General features: G+C 39.0%; 2 protein-coding genes across 7 annotated transcripts in view; both read right to left on the reverse strand.

Moving 5' to 3' along the window:
• The window catches only part of dner (delta/notch-like EGF repeat containing), a 114,986-nt gene extending 114,133 nt beyond the window's left edge, over positions 1 to 853 (reverse strand). Inside the window, exon 1 of the mRNA XM_061925682.1 lies at positions 540 to 853. Within this exon, the coding sequence (XP_061781666.1) occupies positions 540 to 800 (261 nt within the window). The 5' untranslated portion in view covers positions 801 to 853. The remainder of the gene's footprint in view (positions 1 to 539) is intronic.
• Positions 854 to 8,052: 7,199 nt separating this feature from the next.
• The window catches only part of trip12 (thyroid hormone receptor interactor 12), a 68,456-nt gene continuing 53,991 nt past the window's right edge, over positions 8,053 to 22,517 (reverse strand). For all 6 annotated transcript variants that reach the window (XM_061925689.1, XM_061925688.1, XM_061925687.1 and 3 more), the window contains 12 exons: positions 21,955 to 22,106; positions 20,535 to 20,677; positions 20,300 to 20,456; positions 20,126 to 20,224; positions 17,927 to 18,041; positions 16,973 to 17,127; positions 15,760 to 15,924; positions 15,463 to 15,627; positions 12,199 to 12,312; positions 9,714 to 9,808; positions 9,520 to 9,623; positions 8,053 to 9,452 (listed from right to left, as the gene is read on the reverse strand). In XM_061925689.1, coding sequence (XP_061781673.1) covers positions 9,256 to 9,452; positions 9,520 to 9,623; positions 9,714 to 9,808; positions 12,199 to 12,312; positions 15,463 to 15,627; positions 15,760 to 15,924; positions 16,973 to 17,127; positions 17,927 to 18,041; positions 20,126 to 20,224; positions 20,300 to 20,456; positions 20,535 to 20,677; positions 21,955 to 22,106 — 1,661 coding nt within the window. In that variant the 3' untranslated portion in view covers positions 8,053 to 9,255. The remainder of the gene's footprint in view (positions 9,453 to 9,519; positions 9,624 to 9,713; positions 9,809 to 12,198; positions 12,313 to 15,462; positions 15,628 to 15,759; positions 15,925 to 16,972; positions 17,128 to 17,926; positions 18,042 to 20,125; positions 20,225 to 20,299; positions 20,457 to 20,534; positions 20,678 to 21,954; positions 22,107 to 22,517) is intronic.

The raw sequence follows: 22,517 nt of genomic DNA on the forward strand, positions 1-22,517 counted from the left end.
GCAAAATGTACTATAACTTTGCCAGCATGTATGCTTCATTATACATCAGAGTTCCAAGCCACTGAAACAACGCAAGCTGCTTTTAGACTCACGCACATTCAGTCGCATGTGTGCTGCCTCTCTCTCTCTCCCCTCCTGTTGCCACAGCAACGCAGCCCTTGCCTCCACGTCTCAGTGATGGCACATGCTCCGCACTACGAAGATAACCCTCCCGCGGTGCACACACTAATGATACAACACACGCAGGATGCACGCTCGTCACGCCTAGAAAGGATGGAGCGCACCACTTTCTCACTTGAAATACAACAATGGATTCATTTTAACTAGAAGTAAATAACACATTTCCATTTGTGGAACTTTTTCGTCTGTACAGAGCAGCAAGGGGGCGTGATGTTGTCGTGTAACTTGACTAAACTTCAATGCTTTTTCACTTTCACAAAAGTACAAGATATCCAAACCGGGATAAAAGACAGAGAGTTTTTGACCGCATTTAACACAACGCTGCTTTTTACGATAAAGTGACGACATTGGGGACTCACCTCGCAGTTGCGTCCGGTGAAGCCCTGACTGCACGTGCAGGTGTACTCCCAGGTGTCCTCTGCTCTGCCCGGGGAGGGAAGAGCCAGGCACAGCCCCCCGTTGAGGCAGGGTCGGCCCTCGCAGGGGTGAAGCCCGGGTGCGGCCTGGGTTGGAGTGGGCTCCGCCGGTGCCGGCGTGTCCGGGGCCAGCTGGAACGGGGAGGGGACGGCCCGGACGCCGCAGCTCAGGAGCAGGAGGAACAGTGGAGGTGTGACGCTCATCCTGATGCTCTCCTGTGAAGTGTTTGCTCGGTGGGTTTCTCTGGTGGAGGCAGGATGTCAGGCAGGCAGCAGAGAAAAGAAGACTGATGCAGGGGGGGGGGGGGGGGTACAGTGAGAGAAAGAGAGGGTGTGTGTCACCGTGACGACACACGCAAACTCCACCCCCTCCATACTCACTCTCTCTCCGAGGCACGGCTCACACACCATGCAGAGGAACAGAGATGCTCCTCTCATCGAGCGCAACCTCTGATCGCAGGCGGTTTTCTAAGGAAGGGAGATAACGGCCTCACTTTGAGAAAGATGGCCTTTTGATTAGTGAGTGTTAAAACGTGCAAGGAGGGTAAATGCAATTAACCAAGCTGAATGTGCACAGTAATATTCAAATATGACTGGGAATGAATGCAACTTCCATCCAGCCATAGAGAAGGTTTGATCCAGTAAAATTAAGAGAGCAATGTTAGGTTTGGAAAAACACTAACCTATTCATTAACTGTCTGGAATGGACTTATGCTGTCTTCAAGTTGAAGTAGAGTGGTAGTTGTTTTTTTTGGCGACAAGCGGCTACAAGAATTCACAAAGTTACGCTCATGGCGCAGTAAATTGAATGATGCTAACACGTTTGTTACTGGATACGGTCTAATACTTTTTAGTCTTGGTGACTTTGTATCTGCAAGCAATATCCAACATCACATGGACAAAGATAAGACCTTCTGGAGGAAAGTTCTGGGATTAGATGAAACATAAATTGAGCTGTTCGGCCACAATACCAAGCAAAATGTTTGGAGGAGAAAAGGTGAGGCCTTTAATCCCAGGAACACTATACCTACCGTCAAGCATGGTGGTGATAGTATTATGTTCTGGGCCTGTTTTGCTGCCAATGGAACTGATGCTTTACAGCAGACCTCGGCAAATTAAGGCCCGGGGGCCCCTTAAGCTTTTCAATCTGGCCCGCCGGACATTCCCAAATAATTTTTTTAGATCTTTAAGATGGAAAGTGTAGCTGCCATTATGATGTGCAGTGATGTTTTCTAATGACCGTAAGTCTTGAACTATACAAAGTATTTCAATGGTTGGAATCTGAACTTTTGGATGATATACTAGTTACTATGGTAATCTAATTAGTTACTATGGTAAGCTAATTAGTTACTACTAGCAGCTCAGACGAGGCACCAAGCAGTGTGGGCGGGAAGCGATTCCACAGACGCGGAAAGTTCTAAAGCTTAGTGATATATCAGATGTATCAGATTGTAGGTGGGTTTATTTTGTACCCTTCGCGTTCATATCTCACTGTTTGTTGCATTTCACTTGATTGTAAAATATGTCGATCGAAAAGGGTTGTGACATTCATATTTTGTCAATATTCAGTGTTTTATCGTTCATAGAAAAATGTAAAATTCCATTACGTTTTTTTAAGGCGGTCTGTCATAACGTTTTAGCATTCAATCAGACATTATTATGAGGTTTTGTATTAGTGTCCCTAAAAATAGATATACCGGCCCCCAGACAATTTTTTTCCTGTAAATGTGGCCCCCGAGTCAAAATAATTGCCCAGGCCAGCTTTACAGAGAGTAAATGGGACAATGAAAAATGAGGATTACCTCCAAATTCTTTACGACAACCTAAAATCATCAGCCTGGAGGTTGGGTCTTGGGCGCAGTTGGGTGTTCCAACAGGACAATGACCCCAAACACACGTCAAAAGCGGTAAAGGAATGGCTAAATCAGGCTAGAATTATGGTTTTAGAATGGCCTTCCCAAAGTCCTGACTTCGACATGTGGACAATGCTGAAGAAACAAGTCCATGTCAGGAAACCAACAAATTTAGCTGAACTTCACCAATTTTGTCAAGAGGAGTGGTCAAGAATTCAACCAGAAGCTTTCCAAAAGCTACCAAAAGCGCCTTGTTGCAGTGAAACTTGCCAAGGGACATGTAAGTAAATATTAACATTGCTGTATGTATACTTTTGACCCAACAGATTTGCTCACATTTTCAGTAGCCCCATAATAAATTCATAAAAGAACCAAACCTCATGAATGTTTTTTGTGACCAACAAGTATGTGCTCCAATCACTCTATCACAAAAAAATAAGAGTTGTAGAAATGATTGGAAACTCAAGACAGCCATGACATTACCGTATTTTTCGGACTATAAGTCGCAGTTTTTTTCATAGTTTGGCCGGGGGGTGCGACTTATACTCAGGAGCGACTAATGTGTTAAATTATTAACACATTACTTTAAAATATCAAATAATATTAAAGCTCATTCACGTAAGAGACTAGACGTATAAGATTTCATGGGATTTAGCGATGAGGAGTGACAGATTGTTTGGTAAACGTATAGCATGTTCTATATGTTATAGTTATTTGAATGACTCTTACCATAATATGTTACGTTAACATACCAGGCACGTTCTCAGTTGGTTATTTATGCGTCATATAACGTACACTTATTCAGCCTGTTGTTCACTATTCTTTATTTATTTTATTTTAAATTGCCTTTCAAATGTCTATTCTTGGTGTTGGGTTTTATCAAATAAATTTCACCAAAAAATGCGACTTATACTCCAGTGCGACTTATATATGCTTTTTTCCTTCTTTATTATGCATTTTTGGCCGATGCGACTTATGCTCCGGGGCGACTTATACTCCGAAAAATACGGTATGTCCTTTACAAGTGTATGTAAACTTTTGACCACAACTGTATATCGCGATAGACACATACTCTGTGACGATCTGTCACACTCACGTCGGGTTGTGTTTCCTTGGTTGGTGTTTGTTTCCTGTAAGCGTTTCCTGCTTGGCTCCCTTGGCCACACCTGCTGATTGACAGCCAGGCTGCCAATCAACTGGCTGCTATTTATGCCTCCAGTCAGAGCCCGATGATTGGTTTCTTGGTTTCCTGGTTCCTGTTTTCCCTGCTTTTTGACATTAAAGTCATGTTTTCCTGCGCCACAATCTTTCAGGATTTATGCAGATCCCAAATACAGATCAGCAGGTACCAGAAGGTAAGAAAAGTAGCTTTTGCATATTATGGTGAAACAAAACACCAGATAATATGTCTTACCTTATACACACACCATAATAATACTCGTATGTTGAAGCACATCAAGCGGTGCGGCTTTGTAGCTTACCAAAGTCGTACTGAAACATTTTGATCGATTTTAGAGCGCCGTGTGTAATGTTCTATATTTTCAACGGAACATATAAAATGTTGGTGTTGTTTACTTGAGTCATATTGCCATCATAGTGCAGTCTACCGTATTTTTCGGAGTATAAGTCGCTCCGGAGTATAAGTCGCACCGGCCGAAAATGCATAAAAAAGAAGGAAAAAAACATATATAAGTCACACTGGAGTATAAGTCGCATTTTTGGGGGGAATTTATTTGATAAAACCCAACACCAAGAATAGACATTTGAAAGGCAATTTAAATAATAAATAAATGATAAATGGGTTGTACTTGTATAGCGCTTTTCTACCTTCAAGGTACTCAAAGCGCTTTGACACTACTTCCACATTTACCCATTCACACACACATTCACACACTGATGGAGGGAGCTGCCATGCAAGGCGCTAACCAGCAGCCATCAGGAGCAAGGGTGAAGTGTCTTGCTCAGGACACAACGGACATGACGAGGTTGGTACTAGGTGGGGATTGAACCAGGGACTCTCGGGTCGCGCACGGCCACTCCTCCACGCCGTCCCAATTTAAAATAAAATAAATAAAGAATAGTGAACAACAGGCTGAATAAGTGTACGTTATATGACGCATAAATAACCAACTGAATACGTGCCTGGTATGTTAACGTAACATATTATGGTAAGAGTCATTCAAATAAATATAACATATAGAACATGCTATACGTTTACCAAACAATCTGTCACTCCTAATCGCTAAATCCCATGAAATCTTATACGTCTAGTCTCTTACGTGAATGAGCTAAATAATATTATTTGATATTTTACGGTAATGTGTTAATAATGTCACACATAAGTCGCTCCTGAGTATAAGTCGCACCCCCCAAACTATGAAAAAAACTGCAACTTATAGTCCGAAAAATACGGTACATGTATCTCTAATGTTTGACTGCCATCTACTGGTCACACTTATCATTACACCATGTACCAAATATAATTGCTTCGAGGCCCGTAAGCAAAAGCAGAATTATTCCGTACATTAGGTGCACCAGGTTATAAGGTGCACTGTCGAGTTTTGAGGGGGAAAAAAATATTTTAAGTGCGCCTTGTAGTCCGGAAAATACTGTACATATTTACTTTGGATTTTTGTGTTGCAAATGTTTTGTCATGGCCTTTAAAATAATGACTACCTGTATAATTATGCATGTAGCCTTTTCCCCCAAAATGGACTCTCACTCGCGATACATTTACATGTTTTTATTAGAGATGTATAATCGGCAGGCTTTATTATCGGCTGATAAATGCGTTAAAATGTAATATCGGAAATTATCGGTATCGTGTTTTTTTTTATCGGTATCGGTTTTTTTTGTTTTTTTTATTTATTAAATCAACATAAAAAACACAAGATACACTTACAATTAGTGCACCAACACAAAAAACCTTCCACCCCCATTTACACTCATTCACACAAAAGAGTTGTTTCTTTCTGTTATTAATATTCTGGTTCCTACATTATATATCAATATATAACAATACAGTCTGCAAGGGATACAGTCCGTAAGCACACATGATTGTGCGTGCTGCTGGTCCACTAATAGTACTAACCTTGAACAGTTTATTTTACTAATTTTCATTAATTACTAGTTTCTATGTAACTGTTTTTATATTGTTTTACTTTCTTTTATATTCAAGAAAATGTTTTTAGTTTATGTATCTTGTTTTATTTTATTTTTTTTAAAGTATCTTATCTTCACCATACCTGGTTGTCCAAATTAAGCATAATAATGTGTTAATTCCACGACTGTATATGTCGGTTGATATCGGTATCGGTAATTAAAGAGTTGGACAATATCGGAATATCGGATATCGGCAAAAAGCCATTATCGGACATCCCTAGTTTTTATTCATGATTTTATATTAAAGAAGCATTGAAGCAACATAGCATTTAAGTACAGTTTGAACATTTACCCCGGCAGTGCAGATGACATGAAGCTGAATTTACTGTAAAAGTGAGTGCGTCATTTAGAGAGTAGTCATTCCAAAAACTTAACAAATGAACATTATGAGCGATTATCAAACAGCTAACATTAGCTCCAGTTAGCTCACCAGACAAATGGCTCAACTATTCGCTAAAATTAATCCTTAACGTTGCCTTTTGGAAGTGACACTAAGAGAGGATTTACCTTTAGATTCCCGTCCACGTGTGAACATATTTCTGAATGTGTTTAGTAGCAGAGTATAAAAGTGTTGAATGAAAAGAAGTAGGGTGCAGCTCGACTCCATGAAAGGCAATAGCTTCCCGCTCCTCACTGGAGATGTGACGTTCGTGAACGAGTGGAGTCTTTTGACCGGCTCTTTTAATTGAACAAAGAAAACCGATACGCAGTTTCGAGCCATTCGTTTGGAAGCCGCCCGACTGGAAACTGAGACTGTGTCGAAGAAAACAGCATTTTTATTTACTTTATTTTTATTTTTTACTTTTAATGTTTTTTTTAATTAACCTTTTCTTTGTAACCGTTGTGATATGTAAAAAAGTTGAAGTGTACACACACCAGGTAAGGCAATACTGTATTTTTCTTGAATTCACATTTGAATTAAGTTTACATTTTTTCCCCCGAGTTTTATTTGTATTTTTCATGTACATGAATGCATTTTATTCTGACGCATTGTGTATTTTTTCTATATTGCTAAAATGCTCTTGTGCTGTGTTTTAAGGGAAGTGAAAATTGTGATGAAGTCACAGTCAAAGCATGTGGATATAGCGCCACCTTAAGGAATGTTTACAATGAAAACACAACAACAACAAAATTAAAGCTGATATTTGTAATTCCCACCAATGGAGCAATATTTGTGGAAAATGTAATTATTTATTTCCGCATCTTTATAATTCAATACAGCTGCTACCAGTGACTGTTTCAAAATAAATATATAAAATATATTAAAAAATTAAATATATATCCATCCATCCATTTTCTACCACTTATTCCATATATATAATGTAATTTGTTATGTCAATATAAATATATATAAGTGTATATATAAATATAGTTATATATATTATATATTTATAAATATACATATTTAAATATATATATATATATACATATAAATATATACATATATACATACATACATATGTATATATATATATGTATGTGTATACATACATATACATTTCTATATATACATATCCATGTATATATATATATATACATATACATGTACATATATACACATATACATATATACACATATACATGTACATATATATACTTATACATGTGTAGGCTATATATACATAATGTACATATATACATGTATATATACATACACACATATATATATATATATATATATATGTACATATATACATACATACACAGTCGAGGTTTCTGTTGTTAATCCGTTATACAGTGCTCAATACCGGGGTAGAGCGGAATATACATTAGGTCAGGAAAAAACACAGCGGCTATCTCATCCCTACAAGCCTGTTTCGCAGATTTTCCTGCTCTTCAGGGGATTTTATTTTTTAGTTATAAAATCCCCTGAAGAGCAGGAAAATCTGCGAAACAGGCATGGAGGATGAAATAGCCTGTGTTTTTTCCTGACCTAACGTATATATTTATACATACATACATATATAAATACACACACATACATTCATGTACACACACATAAATGAGCCAGTTTTTAAAAAATGTTTTCTTGAAAGGAACGGCTCCATTCAAAAAGTCGTACTCCTGGGTTACAATCAGAGACCAGGAAAAAAAAACTGCTTACCATCATTTACTTTCTTTATCTGTACATCACACTAAAGCAATTGAGATGGGATTTATATACATATAAAAAAGTAATTTAGAAGTTTAAAAGCATACAAAAAAGACAAATGGATTCGTTTTTCAACAAATTTCCATAAAAAAATATGTGAGGAGCCATGCAAACTTGGCCCAAAAAGTTCCTAGAACTTAAAAAGAACCACCTAGTGAAACGGGACCAAAAATGGTCCCGGCCACTTTGGCCCCAGATCCTGCATTTCGAAGCTCACTATGTGTACAGTATTAAATCTTATTTCCATACATTACACAAATAACGTGAAAACAAAAACAAAAGACAAACGTTGAGTCAAACAGTTACTTTATTTATGTTCAGGTAAAAACATGAACCTGATGCAGTAAATTATTGCAGATCTTAGAAACCAGCACATGAACGATTGGGCCAGGAATGCAGACAGTGACGCCCTCCCCTGGCCACAGACTGCAGGTGCACACCACTATTGTTTTTTTTCCAAGCCAGCAGTGCAAAGAAAAAAAAAAACTACAGCAAAGAAATAGACCATATAGAAAAAAAAAAAAAAAAAAAGGAAAAGCAGACATTCTCACCTCAAAGAGGGTGTGAAACTGCATATAAACTCCATAAATGAAATTGAAATGCTGCCTGGCCATGAAACAACAAAATGAGAGCAGTCAAAGGTTTGTGCCCAGCTACATTATGTGTTGAGGGTCGCTCTTGATATCCCTACCAATCCAACAGACGCTTTACGTGGTCAAAATAAGAGCAACACACCTGAACCAGATCAACACATTGGTAACAATGCTTCTTTCGAGATGAAGCTCTCTAGAAGCTGGAGGCCAGAACACAATCTCAACTTAAGTAAGGGGGGGGGCTGGTGGAAATGAGAATATGCGTTCATCACTACCCACATTCTCGATTACGCAACTTGAAGCGACAGGAGGGAACGCTAAACGAGGTCGGACGCGTTCACTCACTCAACACACAAAATGAGGGGAATGCGGACAAACAGACGGCGTGGGAACAAAAGAGCTATTCTAGCAAATGTGTAGAATGAGCAAAGTCTGCAAATTTGTCTGTACAAACGATCTTTGGAGCTAAAGTAAACCGAGCTTGCTTGATGGCGCCTCCACTCTCCCACCCAGACATTGTCCACTTTGGAGAGGAGTCATCCCTTTTTTTTTCTTTTTTTTTTTCCTTAAATATCACAGCAATGCAATTTAAAATGTCACCCAAATGTTTTCATAATTTTTTAACATGACTCAACTACTGATATAAGTTTTACTCTCTTTTACATTTTAACTGTCTGTGTGTCATGGAACACCTTTTTCTATTTGTGGGGTTTTTTTTAATCGTTTTTCTTGAGAGTCGGGGCAGCAAATATATATTTAAAGTTTCTGCAAGCTGCTTTTCTAACAAGAAGGCTGTACATGTATGTAGCCTTGATGTGATTACAAAAAAAAAAAAAAAGAAGGAAGTCATGATTTCATCAGTCGCTGAAGAAGGCATTTGAATGTGAGATGGTGAGAGATCAGGAAAGGTGGAACGACTGTTGGCCCTCACGAGCCGCAGTCAACAGTTTCTCTCGCATGATCTCTATGCTGGAGTAGTCAGGCAGCTTCAGGTAGTTGACGCAGGTCATAACTGAAGGGAGGAACTCGTCGGGGTTCTCGGTCGACTCAAAGGTCTTCCTCACAATTGTCAGCGGGGGGTTCAGGCTGCGGAAACCTGCGGAGCAGAGTGACAAGACGTAAAAAAATGTGCGCTTCACCAAAAGGCGAGTGCGTCGTCTCACCTCCAACAGGCAGTCGTGGGCTTCCCGTGACAAACTGCAGAAATAGTCTCTGCTGCTCGGCGTCGAAACTGCTCAACACCTCGAAAAGGAACCGCACGGCCCGGCTGTGGAGGCAAAGAAGATTCAACTAAGTCTTCAACACTCCCTCACTTTGCTGTGGATGGTGAAACCCTAATCAGGTGGCGCAAGTTCACCTGTCGTGTGTGTAGCCATGATCCGGTCGACAGCACTCCATCAGCGTCTTGACGTCCCACGTCTCTGACTTACTGCCACACAGCAGCTGGTCTAGCTGCAGGCGCAATTAAAAGAGGAACATTTATTTATTTGAGTGATCGCTTCTATTGCCGCTTTTCCACTGCAGAATAGCAGCTTCTCATTGGGGTCTAAAGCAGCTGCAGTACATCCAGAATGCTGCTGCTCGAGTACTGACTAGTGTTGGCCCGATACCAATATTTTGGTACCGGAAACAAAATGTACCGTATTTTTCGGAGTATAAGTAGCTCCGGAGTATAAGTCGCACCGGCCGAAAATGCATAATAAAGAAGGGAAAAAACATACAAGTCGCACTGGAGTATAAGTCGCTTTTTTGGGGGAAATTTATTTGATAAAATCCAACACCAAGAATAGACATTTGAAAGGCAATTTAAAATAAATAAAGAATAGTGAACAACAGGCTGAATAAGTGTACGTTATATGACGCATAAATAACCAACTGAGAACGTGCCTGGTATGTTAATGTTATAACATATAGAACATACTATACGTTTACCAAACAATCTGTCACTCCTAATGGCTAAATCCCATGAAATCTTATACGTCTAGTCTCTTACGTGAATGAGCTAAATAATATTATTTGATATTTTACGCTAATGTGTTAATAATTTCACACATAAGTCGCTCCTGAGTATAAGTCGCACCCCTGGCCAAACTATGAAAAAAACTGCGACTTATAGTCCGAATAATACGGTATTTCGATACTTTTCGATACTTTTCTAAATAAAGGGGACCACAAAAAATTGCATTGGCTTTTTTTTTTTTTTTAAACAAAAAATCTTAGGGTACATTAAACATATGTTTTTTATTGCAAGTTTGTCCTTAAGTAAAATAGTGAACATACAAGACAACTTGTCTTTTAGTAGTAAGTAAGCAAACAAAGGCTCCTAATTAGTCTGCTGACATATGCAGTAACATTTTCCATTCTATTATTTTGTCAAAATTAGTGGTAGAAAATTAATTATTAATCTACTTGTTCATTTACTGTTAATATCTGCTTACTTTCTCTTTTAACATGTTCTATCTACACTTCTGTTAAAATGTAACAATCCATTATTCTTCTGTTGTTTGATACTTCTTACTATTATGTTGGATCCACTATGGACTGTACTCTCACAATATTATGTCAGACCCACTCGACATCCATTGCATTCGGTCTCCCCTGGGGGGGGGGGTTACCCACATATGCGGTCCTCTCCAAGGTTTCTCATAGTCATTCACATCGACGTCCCACTGGGGTGAGTTTTTCCTTGCCCTTATGTGGGCTCTGTACCGAGGATGTCGTTGTGGCTTGTGCAGCCCTTTGAGACACTTGTGATTTAGGGCTATATAAATAAACATTGATTGATTGAGTTTTGGATGATACCACAAATTTAGGTATCGATCCGATACCAAGTACCGTATTTTTCGGAGTATAAGTTGCACCTGCCAAAAATGCATAATAAAGAAGGAAAAAAACATATAAGTCGCACTGGAGCCCGGCCAAAATATGAAAAAAACTGCGACTTATAGTCCGAAAAATACGGTAGTTACAGGATCATACATTGGTCATATTCAAAGTCCTCATGTGTCCAGAGACGTATTTCCTGAGTCTATAAACGTAATATAATTTTTTTTTAAAAGGAAAGAATATTTTTTGATGCTAAAGAGAATCGATGTATTCATAGTAGTTTCTGCTCGCTATTTGTGTCCCGCTTGTGGCTCAATAGTAACTGAACACAGATACATTTTCCCACGCTACAGAATGGGCCGAGGGTCACACAAGACGTTAAATCGCACATCAAAAGAATTTGCGTCGTCAAAGAAAATTATAGTTAAAGCGTAGTACTGCGTTGACTTTGAAAGCCCTAATGTAATTAAATTAAAAAGACCCATCAATCACAGAATCATAGCGGAACATCAAACCTTCCATCATCACAAAATAAAATGATGAGACTGCAGAAACAAACATTGGAGATTAAAAAGTAGACTATAGAAAACATGACGTGCCAAATAATCTCAATTAATGCAATAATTTCACACTATCGGTTGATCAATTTATCAGCACTGATAATGGTATTTTGACATACATCCTCATTGGCCTTTTTTGATATTGCTAATACCGGTACTATCCTTTGCCTCTTTTATCACCGTTAGTATCATTTTAAATGTAACAATAATTGAACGGACATTTTTTTCCTCATTTAAAACGGGTTATTTTGGTTCAGATGCGGCAGTGGTTCTTTGTGTCCAGCATTCTCCCGCCCACGGCGCCATCTGATTAGTTACGCAATAAGGATCAGGTGAGGAGCACCGACTGATTTAAGTACTAGACAGTACCTCATAGTGCCTACTTTTGACAATGAAAAAGGGATAATTGCAAGTAGGAAGTGTAAACTTGACTTATATGGGGAGAAAAAGGCTTACCTCTTCTGGATAGAAATACTGCAGGTGATGTAGCGGGAAGACGGATTCAAAGCCTTCCCTAAAAGACTCAAACTGTCTTGACACGCCTTCATTTAGAGTCCAGTACACCACCAACTAGCCGAGAAAAAAAGGCCACATCAGAAAATGTTCGCAAAAACTAAACGTAAACACTAACAAATGCTGACCAGAGCGACAACACTGGTATTACATCACAGTACATCATAGACCTGTGAGAAGTTTAGGGGTGATACCTAAGGGTGTAACGGTACACAAAAATCTTGGTTCGGTACGTACCTCGGTTTAGAGGTCACAATTCGGTTCATTTTCGGTACAGTAAAAAAAAAAAAAAAAAAAAGTATATATATATATACACAGGTAAAAGCCAGTAAATTAGAATATTTTGAAAAACTTGATTTATTTCAGTAATTGCATTCAAAAGGTGTAACTTGTACATTATATTTATTCATTGCACACAGACTGATGCATTCAAATGTTTATTTCATTTAATTTTGATGATTTGAAGTGGCAACAAATGAAAATCCAAAATTCCGTGTGTCACAAAATTAGAATATTACTTAAGGCTAATACAAAAAAGGGATTTTTAGAAATGTTGGCCAACTGAAAAGTATGAAAATGAAAAATATGAGCAGGTACAATACTCAATACTTGGTTGGAGCTCCTTTTGCCTCAATTACTGCGTTAATGCGGCGTGGCATGGAGTCGATGAGTTTCTGGCACTGCTCAGGTGTTATGAGAGCCCAGGTTGCTCTGATAGTGGCCTTCAACTCTTCTGCGTTTTTGGGTCTGGCATTCTGCATCTTCCTTTTCACAATACCCCACAGATTTTCTATGGGGCTAAGGTCAGGGGAGTTGGCGGGCCAATTTAGAACAGAAATACCATGGTCCGTAAACCAGGCACGGGTAGATTTTGCGCTGTGTGCAGGCGCCAAGTCCTGTTGGAACTTGAAATCTCCATCTCCATAGAGCAGGTCAGCAGCAGGAAGCATGAAGTGCTCTAAAACTTGCTGGTAGACAGCTGCGTTGACCCTGGATCTCAGGAAACAGAGTGGACCGACACCAGCAGATGACATGGCACCCCAAACCATCACTGATGGTGGAAACTTTACACTAGACTTCAGGCAACGTGGATCCTGTGCCTCTCCTGTCTTCCTCCAGACTCTGGGACCTCGATTTCCAAAGGAAATGCAAAATTTGCATGGTTGGGTGATGGTTTGGGGTGCCACGTCATCTGCTGGTGTCGGTCCACTCTGTTTCCTGAGATCCAGGGTCAACGCAGCCGTCTACCAGCAAGTTTTAGAGCACTTCATGCTTCCTGCTGCTGACCTGCTCTATGGAGATGGAGATTTCAAGTTCCAACAGGACTTGGCGCCTGCACACAGCGCAAAATCTACCCGTGCCTGGTTTACGGACCATGGTATTTCTGTTCTAAATTGGCCCGCCAACTCCCCTGACCTTAGCCCCATAGAAAATCTGTGGGGTATTGTGAAAAGGAAGATGCAGAATGCCAGACCCAAAAACGCAGAAGAGTTGAAGGCCACTATCAGAGCAACCTGGGCTCTCATAACACCTGAGCAGTGCCAGAAACTCATCGACTCCATGCCACGCCGCATTAACGCAGTAATTGAGGCAAAAGGAGCTCCAACCAAGTATTGAGTATTGTACATGCTCATATTTTTCATTTTCATACTTTTCAGTTGGCCAACATTTCTAAAAATCCCTTTTTTGTATTAGCCTTAAGTAATATTCTAATTTTGTGACACACGGAATTTTGGATTTTCATTTGTTGCCACTTCAAATCATCAAAATTAAATGAAATAAACATTTGAATGCATCAGTCTGTGTGCATTGAATAAATATAATGCACAAGTTACACCTTTTGAATGCAATTACTGAAATAAATCAAGTTTTTCAAAATATTCTAATTTACTGGCTTTTACCTGTGTATATATATATATATATATATATATATATATATATATATATATATATATATATATATATACACACACACACACACACACCGGTATATATATATTTTTTTGGTTATTTATTTACCAAATTTGTAAACAATGGCTTTATCCTTTTAACATTCCTTTAAAATAGCTGTGTGTGAGATAGATGTGAGCCACCACTAGGCTGATCAGTGCAACAGCAGGCAGTCATGAATGCTAAGCATAACAATAACATACATATACACACAGGGTCCATTGCCAGGGTTAATGTGGTCAACATATATAAAATGAAAAACTAAATAAGATAAAGCTCAGAATGGTTTCTTAACAAAACCTTCCTATATATAAAGTGCAACATTAAACTGCCTCAAGTTGTTGCTCAAATTAAATAAAATGACAAAACGTTTCTTTTACATATAAAAAGTGCAACATTAAACAGTTTCAAGTCAACTCAGCCTCGGATTAACTTTTCTTTTTCCCCCCCAGCCTTTAACCCTGGTGACTTTCACTCAATCTTCATGTTTTTTGCCAGAAAAATCAGTTTAGCCACATTGTCTGCAGAAAGAGCAGACCTGCTTGCAGTTACAATGTCAACAGCTGTGGAAAATACCCTTTCGCTGGGCATGGAGCTAGCAGGTATGGCGAGGTAGTGCCTGGCTAACTTGGCAGTAAGAGGATATATGGGCTCATTGTTCTTCCACCATAGAAGTGGGTCAAAATCTAGTTTTTAATGCAATATGGTCTTAAATTGGCTGCTATAAAAACACCATTTGTTATTGCTTTAGCCCTGCCTGACTCGCCGAGGAGAGGCTGCTTGAATGCGGTGGGGAGATGTGTTTATTCGTCTTTCTCTTCGTTGAAGCGAAGCGAAGAGAACAATGTCGGCAAACCGCTTTCGTTTTGTCCACCTCTCGTCCTCCATTGTTGTATCGCACCGAGCAGCCTAAGTGTTCCCAAATGGGAGATCTTAACGAGGCAGGAGGGTCTTGCATCTCTGGCTTTTGCATGTTGTCCGAGCCCGGTCGCTACTAGCATTCCGTGTGTTGTGCCTCGGTGTGTATTGTTAACACAACGTGCGGTGTGCTACTTAATATGTCCGTGTGGAAACTCGTCCGGTACACCTCCGAACCGAACCGAAACGGTTCAATACAAATACACGTACCGTTACACCCTTAGTGATACCACATTAATCATGTTGGATGTTTTGTTATTACTTCGGTTTTCTATCCAAATAATCAACTAACTTTGTTGAAAAACAGGCCATGAAATGAAAGAAATAGGGAGGACATACCCTGAGATACTCCTCCAGGTTGTATATCGTGACAGGTACGTCTTTGCCACCCTTTTTCAGCTCAATGTTAGGGAATCCCGGGAGTGTGAAGTCCAACCCGAGGTCCTCCACTGAGCAGCCGTTCATGTTCAGGCTCTCCAGCCCCTGCTGTAAAGTCTCTCTTGTCTGCACACACACACAAAAGTTGAAAAATAAACAACTTGTTTGTGAATAATTAGTCAAAAAACTCAGTAGCTGCTGTGATAGATGAAATTGAAAGCTGATTCACTCAGTATAATAATTTTGTTTATAGATTACCTGTGATCGGTCCTGTTCAAGCCTCTTTTTCTGGCGAATAATATCCTCCAAGTGCTGGATAGATTTAGCCACACCAGGATCAATGTTCACCAGGTCATGGGAGCTTATAGACATCTCGTGCCGCAACATCCACTTATAAAACGGCAGCCCCAGTGGCAGGTCCAGCTAGAAATTACAATAAAAAGATTTAACAAGGGCAAATATTTTTTATTTTGCCTAAGAGTAAAAAAAATCCACCAAAACAAAAGAAACAATGACGCAAACTGAGGACGTCTCAGTGAAGAAAAAAGCAACAGGGAAACATGAGAAGTTTTATGAACATGATATAAGTATATTCATATCAGCGCAACTTTAAATACAAGTGGCCGACATTCCACATTGACTAGTTTCAGCTCCAGCAACAATCAGGATGTCGCTTCAATCGCCATTGTTCACTACTACACAAGAAAATACAGTGCGTAGCTAGCCAACAGCAGCATTTTGGCATCGAAATTTGCAGATCATGCGCTCATTAGCATAAGTAGATCAAAACCCCATCAGAAGGGCGGACATAGTGACTCCGTTATAGCATATTTCAGCCATCATGGAATATAATACAATTATGTACATATGTCATGTTTTTGTATTGATTTTGAAATAATGGAGTTTTCCCAATTCTGTCCATTTCCACCTAAAGAAATTAGTTTGTAAAAAAAAATTAAAACTAGGGCTGTGCAATTCTGGAAGAATTCTAAATCAAGATTAATCAAATATTGTGTTGTATAATTATTATACTCTGAGCTCAGTTAAACTCTTTAAACATTTATATACTTTTAAAACAACTGAACAATTAAGGGCCATTTATTAACACAACGGATTTGAAAGCAGCTAAAATGCTTTGCAAAGAAACAAGCACATTTCCTTTTTTTATTTTCTCCTTTACAAGGGAAATATTTGTATTACTGCAGTGTGTGAAATAGCTTTCACCTTAAGAAAAGGTCATTTATACAATTAAACTATGATTCTTTGAATGATTCCTTTCTAAATTGTGACATTTGAAAAAAATGTGTTCGATAGCATCATCCTTATTGAAGGTAAAGTGTGCCCACAAAACTGACTGAATTGCTTTTTGGTACACAGCAGTTAACATCAGTTTAAACGTATAAATGTTGGTTTTGATCCTTTTTGGATTAATTGCCCGGCCCTACTAAACGTGACACAATCAATTTCTCACCAGTCTGAAGTCCATTATGGCTTTGGCCATTAGCTTTCCCAAAAAGCGGAACTTCATTTTGATTTTGGCTATATGAGCTGGTTTGGTTGTCCTGCCGAAGGGAACAGCGAAGAGTCCTCTTGAACTGAACATATACTTCGTTCCCTCTTGGCTTCCTATTGGAGTGGAAACAAAGAAGAAGCCAAATAAAAAAAATCATCATATTCCACATGCATAGCAATCCTGCACATTTACATCCATAGGATTATTTACAAGTAGGGATATAACAGTACAGCATCCTCAGTGCTAATATTGGTAGTAATGTGACACTTCCATTATTTTTTGGTACACCAAAAAATAATACATGCATCCTTGGCTGTTGCAATATCTCATAGAAAGTAGCATATGGTTTGAATTTAATCTGTAAGTAGACTCGCTATGGACGCGCTGAAAAGTACAACACGGGTGACAGGGAAAAGGAGCGGTGAAAGTTGAGGCAGGCAAATATGACCGCCAACAAAATGACACATCCTAAATAGATTGTCAGAAAGCAGCTTAAAAACTGTCTGTAAAACATAATCTATGCAAAATTTTGACAAAATAATCACCATTACAAGTTATTTAGACCACAAGGAAGCAAGTGTTTGACCCCTTTAAGTATTTCACCAGGAAGGCAAAGTGTTACTAAACAACAAAGAGGGTGTAGTTGTTGTCTTCTTAGCACTATCACAAGCTGTGACTCACACTAGCCAAAGCTAGTAGAAGTGCTCCTCTGCACACTTCCATGCCTCATCTTTTAGAAGTGCCGCCTACGCCTGAACAACAAGCCAAAAAAAACCTGTTCTCGCTAATTAATGTGTACCGCTTGGGAATTTGGTATGTCTCTGTCCTCAACGAAAATATCTGAAGACATATACCGTTACACCTTTATTTAAAAGTAAAACGTATTGCAGAGGAAAAAGTATTTGATGGTACCTTTAGGATTGGTCAGCGTGACCTCTTCACCCCTCCACAGTCCAAGGTCTGCCCGCTGGAGCTCCTGAGACACCAAAGCATAGAACTCCAGAGTAGGACCAAGACCTGTTCCCACCTTGGAAGATAATCAAAGTTCTGTTATTGCAGCGCATATCAAACTTAAATTATATCTAACCAGTGTTAAATTTGACAGCAGCTTTTAAATTAGTTTTAGTCAGTCTTTTGACGAAAATGTATTTTTTTGTAATTTTAGTCATCTACATTGATTGTTTTAGTCAACAAAATGTACAGCATTTTAGTCACCTAAGGTTACAGTAAATTTAGTTGACTCAAATATAAAAGATAAAGCCTCTTTATAGTTTATTTTAAAATCACCTTTATTTAGACTACCTGCAGATCATTTGTTTAACACATAAGTAGCATGATCGTATGGTCAGGAATGATGTATGATGCATACAATGGTTAATGCCAATAAATATTTTTCAGGCACTTTTTTTTTGTTATTTATGCTACGTCTCTGGCAAAGCTGGTATGTATGTGTGTTGAAAGTTACAATGCATGCCTTCATTAAATGATAAATGATAAATGGGTTGTACTTGTATAGCGCTTTTCTACCTTCAAGGTACTCAAAGCGCTTTGACACTACTTCCACATTTACCCATTCACACACACATTCACACACTGATGGAGGGAGCTGCCATGCAGGGCGCTAACCAGCACCCATCAGGAGCAAGGGTGAAGTGTCTTGCTCAGGACACAACGGACATGACGAGGTTGGTACTAGGTGGGGATTGAACCAGGGACCCTCGGGTCGCGCACGGCCATTCTTCCATTGCGCCACGCCGTCCCTATTATGATTTATTTATGAATGTAGGGCAAGCGGAAGCAGCAAATACACATACAGTAGCTTTAACTTACAGTTGTGTAGATCAGGGGTTAACGTTTTTGACCTCACGGCCCAACTTTTCCAATACAGAGGGGCCCAAGGCCCACTCAAACATTAACACTGAATCAGTTATCTTACTCATTATTTTAATCTTTATTTTCATCTTATTCAATAATTATTTCTAACCTACCTAGTTTACAATATTGTAAAATGATATGATAGCTGTGTTGATCACAAAGATTATGATTTATTTAACACATAAACCTTAGGCTTGGGTCAGGCTTATTATAAAAATAAGTACTAACCAAATATGCTACATAAGAAGGAACTCATAACGGTCAATAACGTCAATCAATAATATATATGTTACTGTTAGTACAATTAAAGTGCCAATTAAAATACAGCTTCACCCCTGTAGTCATAATTTTTGCGCTTAAGAAACTTTTCTATCAGTTTAGCTTCAGACTTCTTCTGTTTGAGATTGTCATTACTGCCACAAGTGGTTAAAATGCATTACAACTAAATACAGCTGTGGCCCATACAGACCACAGCTGAGAAACAATTTTTTGACAGCCATTTAGGGGTCTTGGTGGCCAAACAATGTTGGTTAAGAAACACTAATGGAGATGTCACGATGACTCGCCTGCTGGTGATATCTTATAGCGACAAAAATAAAATGTGTCTTTTTCCCAGGTGTATACATAGTACAATGTGGAACATGGTAAATCCACACATTATTGTTTTCGCCGTGAGAAATCCAACTTCCTCATCTTACAAGGAAAAGCATTTGATTGGCTCTCCTTTTGTAACGAAGTGCCCCTCTTATTTGTACCGTATTAAATAACTGTGATTGGATATATTCCGAATTCGTCCCACCCATCTACAAGACAATTACCGTATTTTTCGGACTATAAGTCGCAGTTTTTTTCATAGTTTGGCCGGGCTCCAGTGCGATTTATATATGTTTTTCCTTCTTTATTATGCATTTTCGGCAGGTGCGACTTATACTCCGGTGCGACAAAATCCGGTAAATATGAATGAACTTTGTTTCTCTCAACATTTTTGTCTCCTTTTTATATTTCGACAAAATTGTCAGTTCTTCCGCCCGATTGTAGCTGAGATAGGCTCCAGCGACCCCAAAAGGAATAAGCCGTAGAAAATGGATGGATGGATGAAATTTTGTTATCATTTTAGTCAACGTGCATTTTGTTTTGATTCATATTTTCGTCAGGGGAAAATAGGTTGTCGACGATAGCTAAGACGACAATTATTAGTTGACAAAATGAAAACTGCATTTGGCCAAGTTAAAGTACCTCATTCTCATACTGAATCTCCAACATCGCCCGTGAACTTCCAAGGTCCTGCATCACAGACTCTGCCTGTTTGAGCAGTTCATCTCGGTTTATTGTCCTCTGAAAGATTAAACCAAACACAAAATATAAATTATAGTAATAACAATTACAGAAAAAACTTGCACTGTACCACACCTTTTTCCTATCGAGACGTGGTGCAACTCTGCTGTCCTGAGAATCTGATTGGTTGATCTCAGGGTTTGTGTCCAGTAAGCGCTGCATGGCTCTGTCACGGTCAAAGGCAGTTACGTAGAACAACATCTGCCGGGTGTCAAAGGGGAAGAAGAAAGGACTGCAGAGAGAACACAACATGGTCAGATATTAGTAATTATATTAATAATTATACTACTGTATATTCTCTTATACTTACCAAGTCTTTCCAAGCTCGATAAGCCAAGTGGGAATGTTCCCCGTCATAATAACCAGTGGATCTTGAAGTTGACGATTGGCTTTGGCTGTCAGCTTACTGTTAATGAACTCACTAGTGGGAATGATTTCCTTACACACGGCATTCTGCAAAAACACAGTGACAACCATGATACAACTCGAACATGTTTGCTTAAAGGGGCGGTTTGCAACATTTACAAAGATGCTTAGAGGCACTAACTTTCCAATGTATTTTACATCATTTATACAGCCCTCTTATGGCTTCTCGGACATAATGACGCATGTAAGGAGTGCAGTGAAGTGAAGTGAATTATATTTATATAGCACTTTTCTCTAGTGACTCAAAGTGCTTTACATAGTGAAACCCAATATCTAAGTTACATTTAAACCAGTGTGGGTGGCACTGGGAGCAGGTGGGTAAAGTGTCTTGCCCAAGGACACAACGGCAGTGACTAGGATGGCGGAAGCGGGAATCGAACCGGCAACCCTCAAGTTGCTGGCACGGCTGCTCTACCAACCGAGCTATGTCGCCCCACACATTAGCTTTGGGTGTTAGCTAATAATAGCAATTTAGATAGTTAACATTAGCTGTCATTGAATGTATATTCTATCATAACAACAACATGACGACAAATTGTTTGTTGCCTCTTGGACTGCGTTTGTATGTGTGCTCCATGCGTTGACGAGACAGGGTGAGTGACCGCCATAAACACCACTTATTTTTTCTTTGGGTTGGAAAATGTTTTATTATAACAAACTCTGTATTTGTAAAAAAACACCCAATTTGAAAACAAATGCGTTCTGTTAATCCACTAATGGTAACATAAGCTAGCCGGTGGTATTCTTGTCATATTTTTAGCTTTGAAAAATGTAACGGAGTAAAAGTAAGTGTCTTGTTTTTGTACTTTGTATGATAGTATGCACAAACACTCGATGAACTTAAATCTGCATTAAAATGTGAGAATAGAGGTGAGCGATATGGGATACAAATCATCACAATATTTTTCCAGTCTATAACCAAATTAAATCAAAATTTTTGTCATGGTTCAATGATGCATTGCTAATAAGTTGAATTGTTAATTGTTAATAAGTTGAATAAGTTAATTGCAGACAAGTGAGGCTCACAGCGTTTTATGCATACACATACAATGTCATTATTATTAAGGTTATTGTTACTGTGTAAGGTACATGCACAAAACTGGAGCGTGAGATCTCTTTTTCACCATGGCTACATATTATGTTTCTGTGTTGATGTTGCTGCAGTTTTCATTAGCAGGCTAGTCTTACGTCTTTTAGAACATGGACAAATTAATGCTGTCGAAATGGTCTCTTATTATTTTGAAGAAACTGAAACTGAAAAGTAAAAAAAGCTCCACAGCTTCTATTAATAACTGAAGACTTACATCATGCACGTAGAACCAGTATCTACTGATGGAGTGCAGGACCCTCAGCAGCAGGTTGACCTCCAAGGATGGGTCATCAAAGGTTATGGTCTCTGGTGGCTCTGATGAGAGGTATGTCTCTAATGGATTGGCGATGCCGGGACACACACCATCTGGAAATACCAGCATTACATTCATCAACTCATAACCACTTTCCGTCAGGTACAATGATTAGCAAGCTACTGTTAAAGGGGAACAGCCCTTATATTAGAAATGTTGCCAATCATTCACAATCCTTGTGTAAGACAAGACATTCGATAATTCATCAATTAACCAACGATAAATGAAAATTAGGATGCTAAGTTTTCCAGTGTCGACAAATCGCCATGTGCATGCTTCAAGAGCACTCACGCTTTTCATCGGTTTCAGCAGTGCACGCGTTTGTGCCATAGCGCAATGAAAAGAAGGGTGTAAATTCTCTTGTTCTTCATAAAGTGTCTTTGACTCTTTGTGCAGCGAGGCGGGGCCGCTGGTGGGTGACCAACATACAGTATGTAGTAGCAAAAATGGACAAAGTAATCACA

This window comes from Nerophis lumbriciformis, linkage group LG30 (assembly GCF_033978685.3).
Source record: "Nerophis lumbriciformis linkage group LG30, RoL_Nlum_v2.1, whole genome shotgun sequence".
Classification (NCBI taxonomy): domain Eukaryota; kingdom Metazoa; phylum Chordata; class Actinopteri; order Syngnathiformes; family Syngnathidae; genus Nerophis; species Nerophis lumbriciformis.